This window comes from Trichoderma evansii (genome assembly GCF_050947405.1).
Source record: "Trichoderma evansii strain SZMC 28006 chromosome Unknown GGI43scaffold_35, whole genome shotgun sequence".
NCBI lineage: Eukaryota > Fungi > Ascomycota > Sordariomycetes > Hypocreales > Hypocreaceae > Trichoderma > Trichoderma evansii.
The window spans coordinates 132,190-146,519 of NW_028145171.1; the positions used below are offsets into that span (position 1 = coordinate 132,190).

Consider the following 14,330-nt stretch of genomic DNA (forward strand, 5'->3'; position numbering starts at 1 on the left):
CCAATCAAAGCCAGCTAACAGCGTCCACGCCGTGCTTATGCAGATAGTCTCAGAGATACTTGGTTCATGTAAGATAGTCCTGTGAGCTTCTATTTTCTCTCTTGCTATGCGCCCAAGACTGCCGCCGTATGGACAGTTCAATGCTTGGTTTATCTGATACTTCACTGGATATCACTTTGCCTATATTCAGCGTTCTATAATTTAGCTTAAGGTTGTTAAGCATTTAGCTGCAGGCGATAAGATAATCCTCGCCCTCGCTTGTGTCACAGTTTGCAGTCAACACAGCAACGCGCCAGTAAGAAAAAGTCTAACAATTTCTCTGCTTTGTAAATTTGAACGCGTGAAGTTCAATTATGCCATATTCCATGAACGTCTTGATTGAGTTTTCCGCTGCCAGTCTGGCTGAGCACTCGGTGACGCCGATTGACCCCAGGCTCAAGGGTTCAGACGGTACTACGTAAGACCTTATGCAGAATACCGCAGCCGCACTTAACTATTTGATGGGCAATGGTTATCATCGAAAGCATCTCGATCTAGCTGCCCGTAGCAGATTACCCTGTGTGATAAGGAGCATCGAAATTTCGGAGGTTAATAAGGTCCGACTTATTTAAGATTGCCGTAGCTTGGCGCGCGGACGGAAATAACATCCGCGGCAACGTCTACGGGGCACGGAGCACGGAATGCACGTCGTCGAATTCACAAAATCGGGAGGCTAAGTAGGTAGTCAAGATGAACACACCAGTATGGGGTTATTGCGACTTGTAGGGAGCTCATTGCACAGATATAAGACTTTACAGCTCCTAGAGGGATACCTTCAGTCTGGCTGGTTTTAGACCCAACAACTGTGGTTTCTTCATACAATCATATTCATCATGATTAACTCAATACTATTGTCACAACTACTGTTGCTCGTCAGAGCCGGTGCGCACACCTTGCATGCAACAGAATTCGTTCGCAATGCAGGAAAGGCCGCTGATGTCTTGGATAAAACCATTCAAGCAATTGGGAGCCAGCTTCGGACACACTCTGGTCCGACCGACTAACATCGTATTTCTGTGTGAGTGTCCGACTCCGAAAGAGACTTTGTCACGTTAGAAAAGCTTGGCAACATTGTAAGTGAGACATACGAAGAGTGATATTGGAGACCATTTACGGCATTTAGTGCTTGAGGTCCACCAGTCGGTCTCTTTTAGCTTCTCCGAGACGCAGTTGAAACAGCGTATCGATCGAAAATATCACTATGGAGATTACTGGATCTGGGCATTTCCAAACCTTCAGCCAGATATCGATTACTCCATGGTGGTGCAGTCAGGTTCAAGATCATCACATACAACGAGGAAAAGCCATTTGTTCTCAAAGATCGCAAGGTACAGTTTGCATCGTTCTGGCACCCAAGAGCTACACACGCTGAAGACTGGGTAATTTCTGTCGCTGCGCCGGCGTGTTGGACAGGTGTCAGCTCTGAATTTGCTCTTTTCAATGCAGATGTCGTCAGCCCTAGCTCTGGTCCAGCAGCAAGATGGGACACTGGATATGCTCGGGGGTTTCTTCTTGACGCCATCTCTGATGGCATCCCGAGAAGCGCTACTCTGATCGGGGCCCATGGATCAAGTGAAATTGGATTGGGTACCCAAGATTCACTGGCACACATTGCAGAGCTGGCTGGCGTGCTATATCCCGACCCAAAGACCCTGGGACAGCATAAGTGGTGCCATGAAGGATATGTTTGACAATACGAGCTTTGTATAATACATTCAATAGATTTAGAACTTTACTGTAACCGACTTTAAGATGTAATAGCAAATGCTGCTTGTATTTAATATACATTTTTTTAGCCAATGCTGACGGGTAATTAATAGATCCCTAACCTAGAGCTCACCATATCTTAAGCTACAATATTATAATGTATACTTATATGATTATCATTTCGTAATTTCTTAGCCTTATATTAAATTATCATAGTTTAGCGCCTACATGGTGTCTATGTTCCTAATAGAGGCTTAATATTGATCGCATAACTCGAGTAGGTTACTGAGGCAGATATCCAGGACTGGTAGCTGCATTGTCCTAGTAAGGTTGCATTGTCTGGTGATTGAACATTTTTGCGAAAATTAGCCAATTCAGGTGTGTTGTAAATGTATTGTTGTTGAAGTTGATTATGTTAGGTACACAATGCTCCTGTCACAAGGTTAAGGGTAGAGCCTGCACCGAGGGCACTTGGACGCAATGAGGAGCTGCTGACTGAGGCGCTTAGCGGGTGTAAAAATGCTAGCGTTTAAGGCTTAATTGGGAAGTTGAGATTGACCGATGCTCTGAGCATGTGCTGGAAGTAGGTAATGCATGGTATTGCTAGCGCTAATCAAGAGGCCGCATTGCCGTTGATTATTCCTCGGCTCGGGTCTAGAGCATCTTCTTTAGACCAAGTATGTCCAAGACTTTTCTTGTTCTAGATATCGGAATACCAGTTATGGAAGGCAGGTATATAGTGGGATACAACTAATTCTAATCCTTGTCAGCCCACCCTTTCTACGTGACTCTATTCGTCTTCTGCCCCACAAAGATCACTATCATAATATCGTCTAGTTTGCAAACAGCGGTTGTCGGCACCTCATTTATATTCATTATTGCAAACTTCATTTACACAACATTTAAATTCCCCAGTTATTTTTGCGGCATAAGCGGGCGCTTTATAAAACTATCATAAGACTTTAACCTCCTAGAATACATAATATTCTATATTTCTATATCGGCGTGCCGAATTTCCGCGTTATTGGAACCTCATTTATATTCATGATTTGCAACTTCCTTTCTCAAGACTTTCAATTCCCTAGTCATTCGCAACACGGGCGGGCGCCCTGTAAGATTGTAATTACCCTTTGTCTTTTTGGAATAGATGATATTATGTATCACCAACTTAGTGTGCCGAAGTTCCGCGTTGTGACGAGTGAATAGATTGACTCCCAATATTGTAAGTGGATGACGATGAAGGCTTTTCGAAGCCGCATATAAATATCCTCTTGGTTACCTGCTGTTGTAACCTCTAACAGATACTCATCAACAGTTTGTAAAAGTCAACCTGTGTATTATTCTTTCCCCAAGTTCCATAACATGGCGACCAAATTCGCACTGCTCCTAGCTGGCGCATCGCTTGTTGCTGCTGGTGGTATCAATCGCAATATTCCCGTTCCTACTGGCTCCCGAACTGTCAAAGGACTTCCTTCCCGAGCCACTGATACAGCCGTTACTGGCACTGCCGCAGTATATGGAATCAATGACAACGAGAACGCCAACGGCGGTCTTGGATGCCGTGCCTACTACGGCGACGGCAGCGCCAACGATGGCTGGCCAACCATTAGCCAATGGGTCTCGTTCAACTACATCTGGCAAGTCAACTACAATAGCATTCAGAACTCATGTAGCCAGTACGGCGTTCCCAATCTCTCCGACGACGAGATGACCGACCTAGAGAACGGCATCAACGACATCGCCAACCAATACAACATCGACCATCGCTACATTTTGGCCGAAATCCTGACGGAGTCATCCGGCTGCGTCCGAGTCCCCACTACGGGTGGCCCATCGACCGGAATTTGGAACCCTGGCCTTTTGCAAGACTACGATGGATACTACACCTGCAACTGCGATACTTACAACGGCGTGAGCAATGAGTACGGCGAGACTTGTGGTGTGGTCAACCCATGTCCAGCAGGTACGTGTAACCTTTAAAAACCCTTAGTTCTGGCCGTTGTCTCAGACTAACAACATCGCTATAGACACAATCAGTAACATGATTCGAGAGGGTGCGGTGGGTACCGATAATGGAGTCGGTCTCAGCTTTCTTATCAACGCTGCCGAGGCTGTGGGTGCCACGGACGCACAGGTCTTTTACCTTGCGTCCGAGTGGTACAACCAAGGGGAGTATTCGCCCAACGTAGGCGGATCTTTAAACGCAAACTGCTATGCCAATAAAGTGGCTCAGTGGCTCACTGGTTGCACAAATCCAGTATCATGCTAAGATATAACTCTTCAATATGCCCTTAAGTGTTTAAAATACTTTTGGGTTGCACCTGGCTGGAGACGGTGACCTTTTCTCTTTTCAGTATTTGGGTTGTGACGGGATAACCCAGACTTAACTGCTATTAAAGATGAGCAGTTATATCTATTTTGTTAAACCACACACGAACAAATCTTCAGATATATGTCAGATCTTTTTATTATCCAGTATATATATTCTACATCCCAAATCTTATATATAGTAACCCCAATATTATATGTACATTGCGAGTTTATATACGGGTACCTGGTGATGGCCTTTGACAAGCCCAAAGTGTATGTACTTAGAAATGAATATCCAACTGATCAACTTAATGGTTTTAGACCTCAGTTTAGCGGTTGAACTTTTGTTTCGTATTGGCTCAAGGTATTGTCGAATTAGTTAGTGACAACGCCGCAGCTGCCAGGGTTACTATCACAGGTACAGCGTGATTGCGCATTGACCCAACCAGTCAGTCGGCTATTGTAGCATAATTATTAGCATCCAGAAGTTCTGATTTGAGTTGTGTAAGAAGTATGAAAAATAGGGCTTACTTTGCGATGTCAGAGGCGTAGCAGTGAGTGGCAATGTTACTTTGAAGATTTCCAGTTGAAGAGATGGATCCAGAATTGTAGATACGAGCGCCGCGGTAGAAATCGGAGACATCGCCGTGGCCAGACTGGTTGATGCAATTGGCCAAGCCGTCGCCGGATGAGGTACCAGCGGTTCCCTCTCGGATCATCTGGTAGATGGTGGCAGACGGGCAAGGCTTTTGCACGGTGTGGTTGTCATTGCAGCTGCCTACGCCATTGTGGTCTTTGCGACTGTTAGTGTTCCTTTGCTCCAGATATTTAAAATTATCTAAGAGGCTGTGATTACTCACCCTGCATCAAACCTGGGTTCCTAACGCCACCGGATGTTGTGTTAACACGGACACAGCCGTGAGATTCCTGCATCAAAATGGCGAGCACGAAACGGTGATCGACACCGGTTGCCGCTGATGTCATTTGTATACCGTCCCAGATAGCTCCCTATTTGATTTCATATCGGGTGAGCAAGATAGCTACGGCAGTATTGATTGAAGAGAAACCTACTACTTCAGGGCCATCCGTATTAGGAATACGACCATCCTGATTACCACAAGCAGCGAACATCTGAGGCTTGTAGTTATTGAACATGTTCTCAAAAGAAACCCAACGGCTCTTGTCGGGCCAGCCAGCAGAAGTGCTTCCGCTGCCAAGGTACAGCGTGTAGCTATCGACACCATCGCCAACACCGTCCTGAATGTTGGAGTTGTCAAATCTGGCAATGTTGCTGTTGCTGACCTTCTCGCCAGTGGCACGGGCAGCAAGCTTGACATTAGCAGCAGAAGGAACATCAGGACTAGTGCGAGAGGGCATCCAGTTTCCTTGGGGGACGGAGAAGTCCACGGTGTCAGGAACGGGCTCAGTAGGCGCCTTGATGATGGAAGGAGGGAAAGCAGCAACCATGGCCGCACCGGCAAGTAGGGAGACAGAAAACTTCACTCTGTTAGCTGACGCTGGCTTTGAGGTACAATGGAACTATTACCTTCAACATGGTAACTGAGATGGATGGTATGCTAAATAGATAGAGGTTGAGATTCTGTTATTGAGACTGAATGGAATACTGAAGGGGATTTCCCTGAGAATCAAGATCTCAGCTCTTTAAATACATATTTACGACATTCTAGATTCTTCAAGACTCATAAGCCTTAAATTTGGTTATTATTTCAACTTCCTATTTGATCCACAAGTTTCTAAGCCACACAACTAGGCTCGCGTTGGCCTACTTCCCATTTTTACCGACTCTATTAATTGTTTAGAATATCAGATGTTGATTTGAGGCTGTTCTGCTTACTTCTTACAGTTCAACCGACAGGGAGTGCACAGAGAAGCTATTGTCAGAGTCCAGATTTCGCAGAATATATCCCTGCGCTTTACTAATTAAGATTTAAGATGCTTACAGTTTTTGCGCCACGGCCAATGATTGACGCCGAAGCGAATGTAACAACGCAAGTACTGTAGGTTATCTCGACACCTTAATCTGTCATGCCGTTGGTGAGAAGTCTCGCGATTCTTGCACATTGGGTCAACGCGCGCGTAGGTCTGGTAAAATCCAGCTAAAACTTTGCGGTTATTACAGTAAGCATAATAAACATAGATTGAATCATAGGCATAGGCGTATTATGGAAATAACAACTACAAACAGAATGGGCGTTCAGAAATATTGGTCGGGAGCTGTCTTTCGTCCAAGTCGGATGAAATGGCCTGCACATCCGAACAAGTAAGCAGACTGCACCGGCCCAAGCCGAAAGACGGCTCTATTAGTGTCCCCGTACAGGTTTTCCGGCATTATTATTGACTGCTTGGCGTTCATGGTAATACCAGTAGTCAAAAGAGCTGGGTTGGCAACCTTCCTGTTCGGGTAATAGCTGATGATATTGAGAAGTGCTAGCAGGGGTATCGGCCCTTTCAACTAATCTTTTCCACCAATGCCATGTAATAGAAGAATAGCAGCTGCTGTTTCTATCTATAGCCTGTTAAATACAATAGAAATCATGGAATTGGCAATTGGCGATTACTTAATTGGTGAAAGCGTATGAAATAATCTAAGCTTATTAATAACTGAATTCCCTATGCATTGCCCAGCATGCTAGCCCGCATCTGTATGGGTATTTGGCGTTCTCCCATTAGCCCCAGAGATTAGACGTCCCAAACGCCTTTTCTACCGTATCCTGGTCAATTAAACACCGGCCGCATACCATGGTAGCTTGTGTCGAAATAGCGATCGCTTGAACACTCCATATGCGCTTAAACCAAGGGTGCCCACAGACAGAGATCCTTGCGTGAATAGAGAGTATCCGAAATGGCCAAGTAAGTAAGTTGCTGAACCCGATGTCACTAGCCTTAATTTCGGTGGGTTTCTTCTTCTTCATTTTCATTTTCAATATTTTCCAATTGTCTGGATGAATTCTCAACCCAGTCTCTTTCGGTACTGTGTCTGTATGCTCAGTCATGGTCGCCAGCATTTCAAATACACAAGCTGTCTTGTAGGTCAGTTCACCTAGCCAGATGACAGTTCGCTCGCCACGCCGATAGATATCGGCCATGAGCGGAATTTGTTCTACCTTTTTGAGATTATTGTGCAGGTCGATGCAAATAGCATCGACTTGAAGAATACGAGAAGTATTGTGCCTCCGGAGCCGCCTGGGACATCTGCAATGCAGCTGATAATGTTTCAGGACGTTGTAAAACCCACAGCTCCAGGTTGAAGACAAGTAACACGATACTATTGATGCATTGTGCATGATATAGGCAAGTCAAGGGATGTCTTACTGGGTCGAAAGTCAGCAGGCTGTATCCTTGGTTCCATTTTCAACGCTTGAAGCTATGAGACAGCTACTTTTACTATATGACCACAGCAACCTATTGTCGCAAATACCTCTTGTAGAAATCGTATATTTTCCACTCCGCTCCGGCCACTTCATCAACCTCCTCTAGTACAGCGTTCTCAGAGCCTGCCTTACCAATCGCCAGCTCGTCTAATGACTCCTGCCCGATGCCCACAATGAATGCTGTTCCGCTGCGCTGTACGTGCTCCCCTGTCCTCTTCTAGAAAATGATGTCGTCCACGAGACATTGCGTCCCATGATTCTTCAACAAACGATGCTGTAGGAGGCAGCAGCGGCTTCCTTTGGGACAACTCATACCAGCTCTGATATTGACTAGAGTCTATCTTTCTTCGCATCCAACAGTAGAGACTCTGGGGCATCTAAGAAAACGTTTCACTAAATTACTGCGATTAGAATTGACTTATAATAGGTACTATCACATAATGTTTTGAGCGAGACATGGCTGTTGGGAATTACATTAGTACAATTTAATTAATAACCTATAGACTCTCTTAACATCTTTACCGATATAAACGTAATACCATCGTTTACAATTATTCCTGAGAAATCCTCTATATTACTAAAACTTTAGTATGCAGAATTGGCTTCAAGTTACTTTTATACCCGCAACACTTTCATCCGCTTTTTTTTTTTTTTTTTTATCTTCCTCATTTTAGCATTTTGGACGGCTGCAGGACAAGATTATCGGTCTCATGCCGAGCAAAAGCCGCAAAATATGAAACGTGGTGAAAATTGATTTGGAGTCGTCAGCACATTTGCATCGTGCAGGGTTCTAAGACAAACACTTCCAATGTATGGAATTTAATCTGGCCACGATGGCCCATACATCAACGAAGCAAAAGCAAGGATTTCATTGGCTAGTTTGGTTGTCTGTGCTCTACGCCGATTGGATCGGACCACTAATCCAAGGAGCCGACAGCACTCGGATGTTGTATGAGTAGCCAATAAGAATCGACATGCTAAGCTGCCTTGCATTGCCCTAGTTAGGCCACTCTTATTAGTGAAATCGGCATTAACACCTACCCTAATACTTCGAGAGTCCGTAGAACCGAGAGCAGAACATACCAGGAATAGTTCCCAAAGGATATGTGAGAATAAGTCAATGTGCGGCCTTATGTGTTTAACCCTAGCTACTCGGATGAATTTTACTTAATCCGGTTCTACAACATTCACTCGACTGTCCACAAGATCGTGGAAAAAAAAGACCTAATACCATCTATATCCTAGTCTTACAGTTCGGATGTCACGCTACGGGCTGAGCATAAGCTTCTCTAATTCATCCTTTGTGTAGAACTCTATCTTAAAGCAATTTATTCCAACGTAGTCGCTACTCTAAGGCAGGCCCCGCGTCAACCCTTCGGCCCGTGGCTTGCGAGGCGTTTCCCGAAACCACTCAGAAATATCCGAGCGGCGCAAAGTCATGCCAAGTACCCACATAGTTCAAGCATCTTCCAAATGCATGTAGTTGGGTGCCGTATCAATTCGTATTCCAGCTGTGAGCAAATTAGTATAAGAATGAGCCCAGTCAGTCCAAGACAATGCAAAGAGATGAGAAGTAAGCGAATAATTATCCAGAAAATTGAGAAGTCCATTGTATACATATGTCTGGACTTCCGTCAACCACAAGTCAATGGGTCATCGAACAGGAACAGGGTCTCATATTGAGGCACGATGTCCCGCTCCCGCCTTTGGGCGCCCACGACGTTCTCGTCAAGATCCATGCGGTTTCTTTGAATGCACGAGATCATCAAATATTGAATGTACTTATCTCTCTTGCCTTGTATGCAACAAATTCCAAGCTGATGAATTCACAGAACACTTATATGTGGGGCTACAAACCTGGTATTGTTCCTACCTCTGACTGTGCTGGGTCTGTTCTCGCCGTTGGCGGAGCCGTCAGTCGCGTGAGATTGGGATCGCGTATAGCTGCAACATTCCACAGAAAGTGGCTGAAAGGAGAACTCACCTCGGTTGCTGAAGCCTCTCAAGTTGGTGCGCATTCGGACGGTGTGTTGCGTTAATACGCCGTGTTCTCCGAAGATGAGCTTGTCATAATCCCTTCACATCTCAGCTTCATTGAAGCAAGCACACTCCCATGCGCCGCTGTCACGGCCTGGAATTCACTGTTTTGCGGCCGTAAAAGTGTGAAACCTGGCGATGTTGTTCTGACACAGGGCAGTGGAGGAGTAAGCTTATTTGCGATTCAATTTGCGAATGCCGCTGGCGCGACAGTCATTGCAACTACGGGCGAATTGCGCAGCGAGCGCGAAACACTTCTTAGGCAGGTTGGCGCAAGCATTGTACTTAGCTATCGAGACACGGATTGGGGAGAACAAGCTAAGGCCGCGACAGACGGACGTGGGGTCGACTTCTTGCTAGAAATGTCTGGGGCAGGGGCTCAGAGCGCGGCGGCCCTGAGAGTTGGGGGCGAAATCATTGTCATAGGAGGCTCGGAGGGTTCTGGAGGGTCAACATTTGATTTGCGACTCATCCTTGGCGAGCTACGACGCGTCGCAGTAGGGAGTCGTGAACAATTTGAGTGCATGAATCGTGCTATTAGTGCTTGCCGTCTCCAGCCGGTGGTAGACAAGACAAATTGGTCCTTTGAGCAAGCCAGAGAGGCGCTGCAACATGCGGAATCTGGAAAGATGGCAGGCAAGGTCGTTATAAAGGTTGTACAAGATTAGGTGCAAAATTTTTCAGTTTGGCGGGCATCTGATTGCAATATACAAGTGTGTTCTAAATCGAGAGGTGATATATCTAGGGAAAAGTTATCCAGCACCCCATTTCTATTATCCAGCACCCCTAAAAAAATCAATAATAAATATTCTTATTAAATTAATATAAAAAATAAAAAAAAAAAACATTATAATTATATTATTTACTATATATTATATATAAAATATATTATATATTAAATTAATATTATTTTAAATTTAAAAATAAATTTTAAAATAAATAATAAATATAAATTTAAAAATTATTTAAAAAATAAATATTATATAAAAAATTTTAAAAATTTTTTTTTTTTTAATTTTATATATTAATATTTTAAATAAAAATATTAATATATTTAAAATTATTTAAAATTTATAAATATATTTTATATAAAATTAAAAAAATATAAATTTATATATAAATATTTAATTTTTAAAATTTTAAATAAATATTTAAATAATAAATTATAAAAAAGTTTATTTAAAATATATAACTTATAAAATATTATAATATATTAAAAAAATCTTTTTAAAAAAATCCCTTATAATTTTATTAATATTTTTAATAAATTATTAAAATTGTAATTTATATTATAAATAATAAATATAAAAAATTAAAAAAATTATTTTTTAAAAAAATTATATTTTAGCTTTTATATAATATATTTTATATATTTTTATACTTACTTAGTTATATTTTAATTTAAAATATAAAATTTTACTTTTATTTTTAGGGTGCTGGATAACAGAAATGGGGTGCTGGATAACTTTTCCCTATATCTAATTCCAAGTCGATATTTGAATGTCCTAGTTCAATAAGGAGTAGGGGGCGGCAACGATCCATTTTCCAAGGAGGAGCAATAAAGCTATCAATAAGCGTCCCCCCCAAAAAAGAGGCCTAGGACTCGCTAATAGGCCTGACTCAGTGGAGAGGTCAGAGCGCACATATTGTATGTCTTTTTTTTTTGCATTGCAAGTACAGTATATCCCTAGACTTGATAATCCTCTACCTTCGTTCTATACAACTAATTGTAGCAGAAAGTATACTCTAGAAATTTTGATTGTTATAATAAACTATATGAGTAGTCGGAGCAAAATCGATGTATTCTTTGTTTTAAGGGCCGGAATAGTAGCCTTCCCATAATTTCCGACCAATGGCAGCTTGGTCATCTGCGCCTCCGCTGATCGAAACCCACCGGTGATACGTGCTCTGTTCATGACCTCAGAACTGATATTGACCACCTGTGAATCAAATTTGTTATTTTTAGTCTGGATCTAAATTGGGTGAAATATCGAAATCCAGGACAGAGCCACTGGATTGGCGCAAGATTGACAGTTTTTGACCCGACCTTGAAGTTGAAGCTGAGTGTTGGCTTACATGAGAAGGTAGCAAAGCCGGGTTCATCAATTCCACCATAAGCAACAGAGAGGAATTCATGGTGAATAAACTTAGGCACGTAAATCAACGTGATCCCAGACGCAGAAGCAAAGAGACAATTCCCACCAGAGAGACGCCATGCAGTAGAAACACATCTGTCTGGAACATGGAAAACGCGGGCGGAGCATGCAACGATGCTTCGATTGTCTGCCAAATCCCACACGATGGGCATCGTTCATCCGAGGACCACTTGCTCAACCTTAGGTGGACTTGCTGTTGCAAGACAGCATCAACTTTGCCAATTACTTATTCGCATCTTTGAACTCTCGCTGGAAATGTGAGCGCTGGGATGACACGACGGTATTACATACATTCATGATTGGACGAAGTCTGCATCTGGCCATCTCTCTTCTATACGAAGTCCGTTGATTACCCACTCACTCTGTCATAGTTGTGACTCGTCTGAAGACAAATGACTGATTACCGATGATAAAGCAGCACCCTGAAATCGCGCATTCGGGCCAAGCTCGCGACTTGAAGCTAAACTTGCGTAGGCAGACTCAAAGTACTTGAGTCAAAATGTGCCACCATGCGCCGTGCTCTATCGGCATGCTACGGCATAATATCCGTCGAGGGCAAGCATGTAGATTTCACAGTGTGGTAACTTCTTGATCTATGATCAATAGCTCAGCAAAGTCTAAATCTCGTCCTAAAGAAGGGGCTGGTTCCATAGCATCGCTTGAAAATAGCAAATCGAGTGGCATTGCATACTGATCAACAAGGCCTATGCCTGCAAAAGTGTCATTCGGATCGCATGCGGAAGTACACGGGTCGTGGGCTTTATCACTGACGGTGAACCTGAACGGAGTTGGTTCCTGTACTGATTGCTGCTGCTGCTGCTGGTCGTTGCCCCCATTCAAAGTGTGACTTTGACCGGAAACATTTACAGTTTGTGTTGGCGCTACACTATGACCAGGGTGACTCGAACATATCGGATTCGTAGACAGGAATGGCTCGGCTTGGTCCACAGTCGCAGCTGGGCTCGCCAATTCTATGGAGATAGATGAGATGAGGGGTGGTGGAATACTAGGCGCCCCATTGCTCGGTTTGCCTGCATACACGGCCCTCCATTGCCACAGCCCATCATGTGCGATGCTGAAGAATGAGCGCGACCGCAGCGAAAGGCGCGGTGGCATGGCAGGAGACGTTTTGAAGAGGTCCTTATGTATGCCCCATAGCTGGGGCAGGACAGTCGTGACTCGGCCGTCCATGTCGTTGTCCTCGACCGAGCACTGCTTGTGTACGAATATGCAGGTGGCAAAGGCTGCTTTTGCGAGATCTTGGTTGACAAACCCACCATAACTGGAATGTAGAACCTTGGAGATAAAAATGGCGGCGGTGAAGCACATCCTCAGAATTGGAAATGGCAGATATCGCATCGGGACGTCACCTTCGTCTCCTTGTCGGAGAGCATCGACGTAGCCTAAAGCCGCGTTGAACGCTCTCAGAACAGCCAATTTACGCACATCGGAATCCTCATCGTCGAAGAGTGCGTAGGCCTTATATTGGAAGTTGACCGCGGAATAGTAAATTGAGGCTCGGTCTGCTCTACTTAGCCTTGACACAAACAAGACTTTTGAGTCGCAGGAATAGGAAAATGGCAACGTGAGTCTGGGAAACACTAACGAGATTGGTATGCCGCCATCTTGACCTCTAATTCTCGGAGATCTGGCTCGAAGATACTGAGCATTGAGACTTTATAAGAGTCTTCCAGACTGCCAAAAGCCATATGGACCTTGTCCAAGAAGAGCTGCGTGATAATGCCAATATATAATGGCTCAGGCAGCTCGTACGGATTCGCTTCGGAAGCGACCTTCTGTATAGTACGGTCGTGTGCAAGGACGGGGAGGTGGCCGTTGCCCAAGGATGCACTGTATACGTCACCAACTCGTCAGCCCGCACGAGCATAGGGCAAGACCAAGATCAGGTCGAAGCAAATTTCTTACCCTTCAACAGCTAAGTAAGTGCAGCACCAAGCTCTGACAGCCTGTAATAGCTCCGCCTTGCCGAGCGGAGCCCGGTTCCGAGAGTACAGCTCAAGGATCTCTGGCCTGTGAAGCCCGACATGTATGGCCCCAGACTTCAGTAAGCCTGCCAGGACATAGGTGATGTCTTCCGGCATGGTAGAGACGGGAAAGGTCCAGAGACAAAGCAAGGTCATGGCTTGTAGTGATGGCAGCGCGTGAGGGGCGGCGGCTATAGTTGTCCAAAGTAGTCCCTTGACGGCTGGCAGAAGGGTAGGTAGGAGAGAGAAGTCTGTGCAATCGTGACGAGCGGCTGTCACAATTATGGTCCAGAAGAGCACGGGAGAAGCCTTGTAGACTGCGTCTGGCGATACGGAGGGCGGAAGCATAGGCAAGGCAGTGTGGTAGTAAGAGTAGTATCTAAGATGTATGTCAGCTCATCCGCTCACTTCAACATGAAAAGGGTGAGTTCAAGAGCCTTACATGTTAAAATACATGTCAATTTGATCGGGATTTAGCTTGACTGACTCAATGTGCCGCGCCACGGAGGCTCTCTGTGAGTTCGATGGTTGGGAGGTTTGATAGAGACATGTCGCCACTGGTGGCCCTGCGTTCAAAGAGCGAGTGTGCGGAGACCAATTTAGGGCTATGATTGCTCTCCGGCAGCTGTTGGGCCTCGGCTGGTTCAGGAACCGTTGATGCACCCATTCGCGTAGATGACGTGGATGCTGTCGACGCGGCAGAC

General features: G+C 44.5%; 5 protein-coding genes across 5 annotated transcripts; 3 read left to right on the forward strand and 2 right to left on the reverse strand.

Moving 5' to 3' along the window:
- Positions 1-280: 280 nt before the first annotated feature.
- Positions 281-1,730, forward strand: GGI43DRAFT_431831 (uncharacterized protein; the record flags this gene model as incomplete). The annotated part of the gene is made up of 3 exons (XM_083209467.1): positions 281-457; positions 1,079-1,112; positions 1,194-1,730. Exons 1-3 carry the CDS (start codon positions 354-356, stop codon positions 1,728-1,730), a joined length of 675 nt encoding a protein of 224 aa, XP_083055490.1. The 5' UTR covers positions 281-353.
- Positions 1,731-3,108: 1,378 nt separating this feature from the next.
- Positions 3,109-4,015, forward strand: GGI43DRAFT_426367 (uncharacterized protein; the record flags this gene model as incomplete). The annotated part of the gene is made up of 2 exons (XM_083208635.1): positions 3,109-3,709; positions 3,774-4,015. 2 exons carry the CDS (start codon positions 3,109-3,111, stop codon positions 4,013-4,015), a joined length of 843 nt encoding a protein of 280 aa, XP_083055491.1.
- Positions 4,016-4,431: 416 nt separating this feature from the next.
- On the reverse strand, positions 4,432-5,523 carry GGI43DRAFT_426368 (uncharacterized protein; the record flags this gene model as incomplete). Its single annotated transcript, XM_083208636.1, has 4 exons — positions 4,432-4,513; positions 4,588-4,849; positions 4,917-5,064; positions 5,128-5,523. 4 exons carry the CDS (start codon positions 5,521-5,523, stop codon positions 4,432-4,434), a joined length of 888 nt encoding a protein of 295 aa, XP_083055492.1.
- A 3,544-nt stretch (positions 5,524-9,067) lies between these two features.
- GGI43DRAFT_426369 (zinc-dependent alcohol dehydrogenase family protein) lies at positions 9,068-10,153 on the forward strand (the record flags this gene model as incomplete). Its single annotated transcript, XM_083208637.1, has 3 exons — positions 9,068-9,226; positions 9,281-9,473; positions 9,507-10,153. 3 exons carry the CDS (start codon positions 9,068-9,070, stop codon positions 10,151-10,153), a joined length of 999 nt encoding a protein of 332 aa, XP_083055493.1.
- A 1,817-nt stretch (positions 10,154-11,970) lies between these two features.
- On the reverse strand, positions 11,971-14,082 carry GGI43DRAFT_431833 (uncharacterized protein; the record flags this gene model as incomplete). The annotated part of the gene is made up of 4 exons (XM_083209468.1): positions 11,971-13,164; positions 13,248-13,492; positions 13,568-14,005; positions 14,069-14,082. 4 exons carry the CDS (start codon positions 14,080-14,082, stop codon positions 12,212-12,214), a joined length of 1,650 nt encoding a protein of 549 aa, XP_083055494.1. The 3' UTR covers positions 11,971-12,211.
- Between the last annotated feature and the right edge of the window lie 248 nt (positions 14,083-14,330).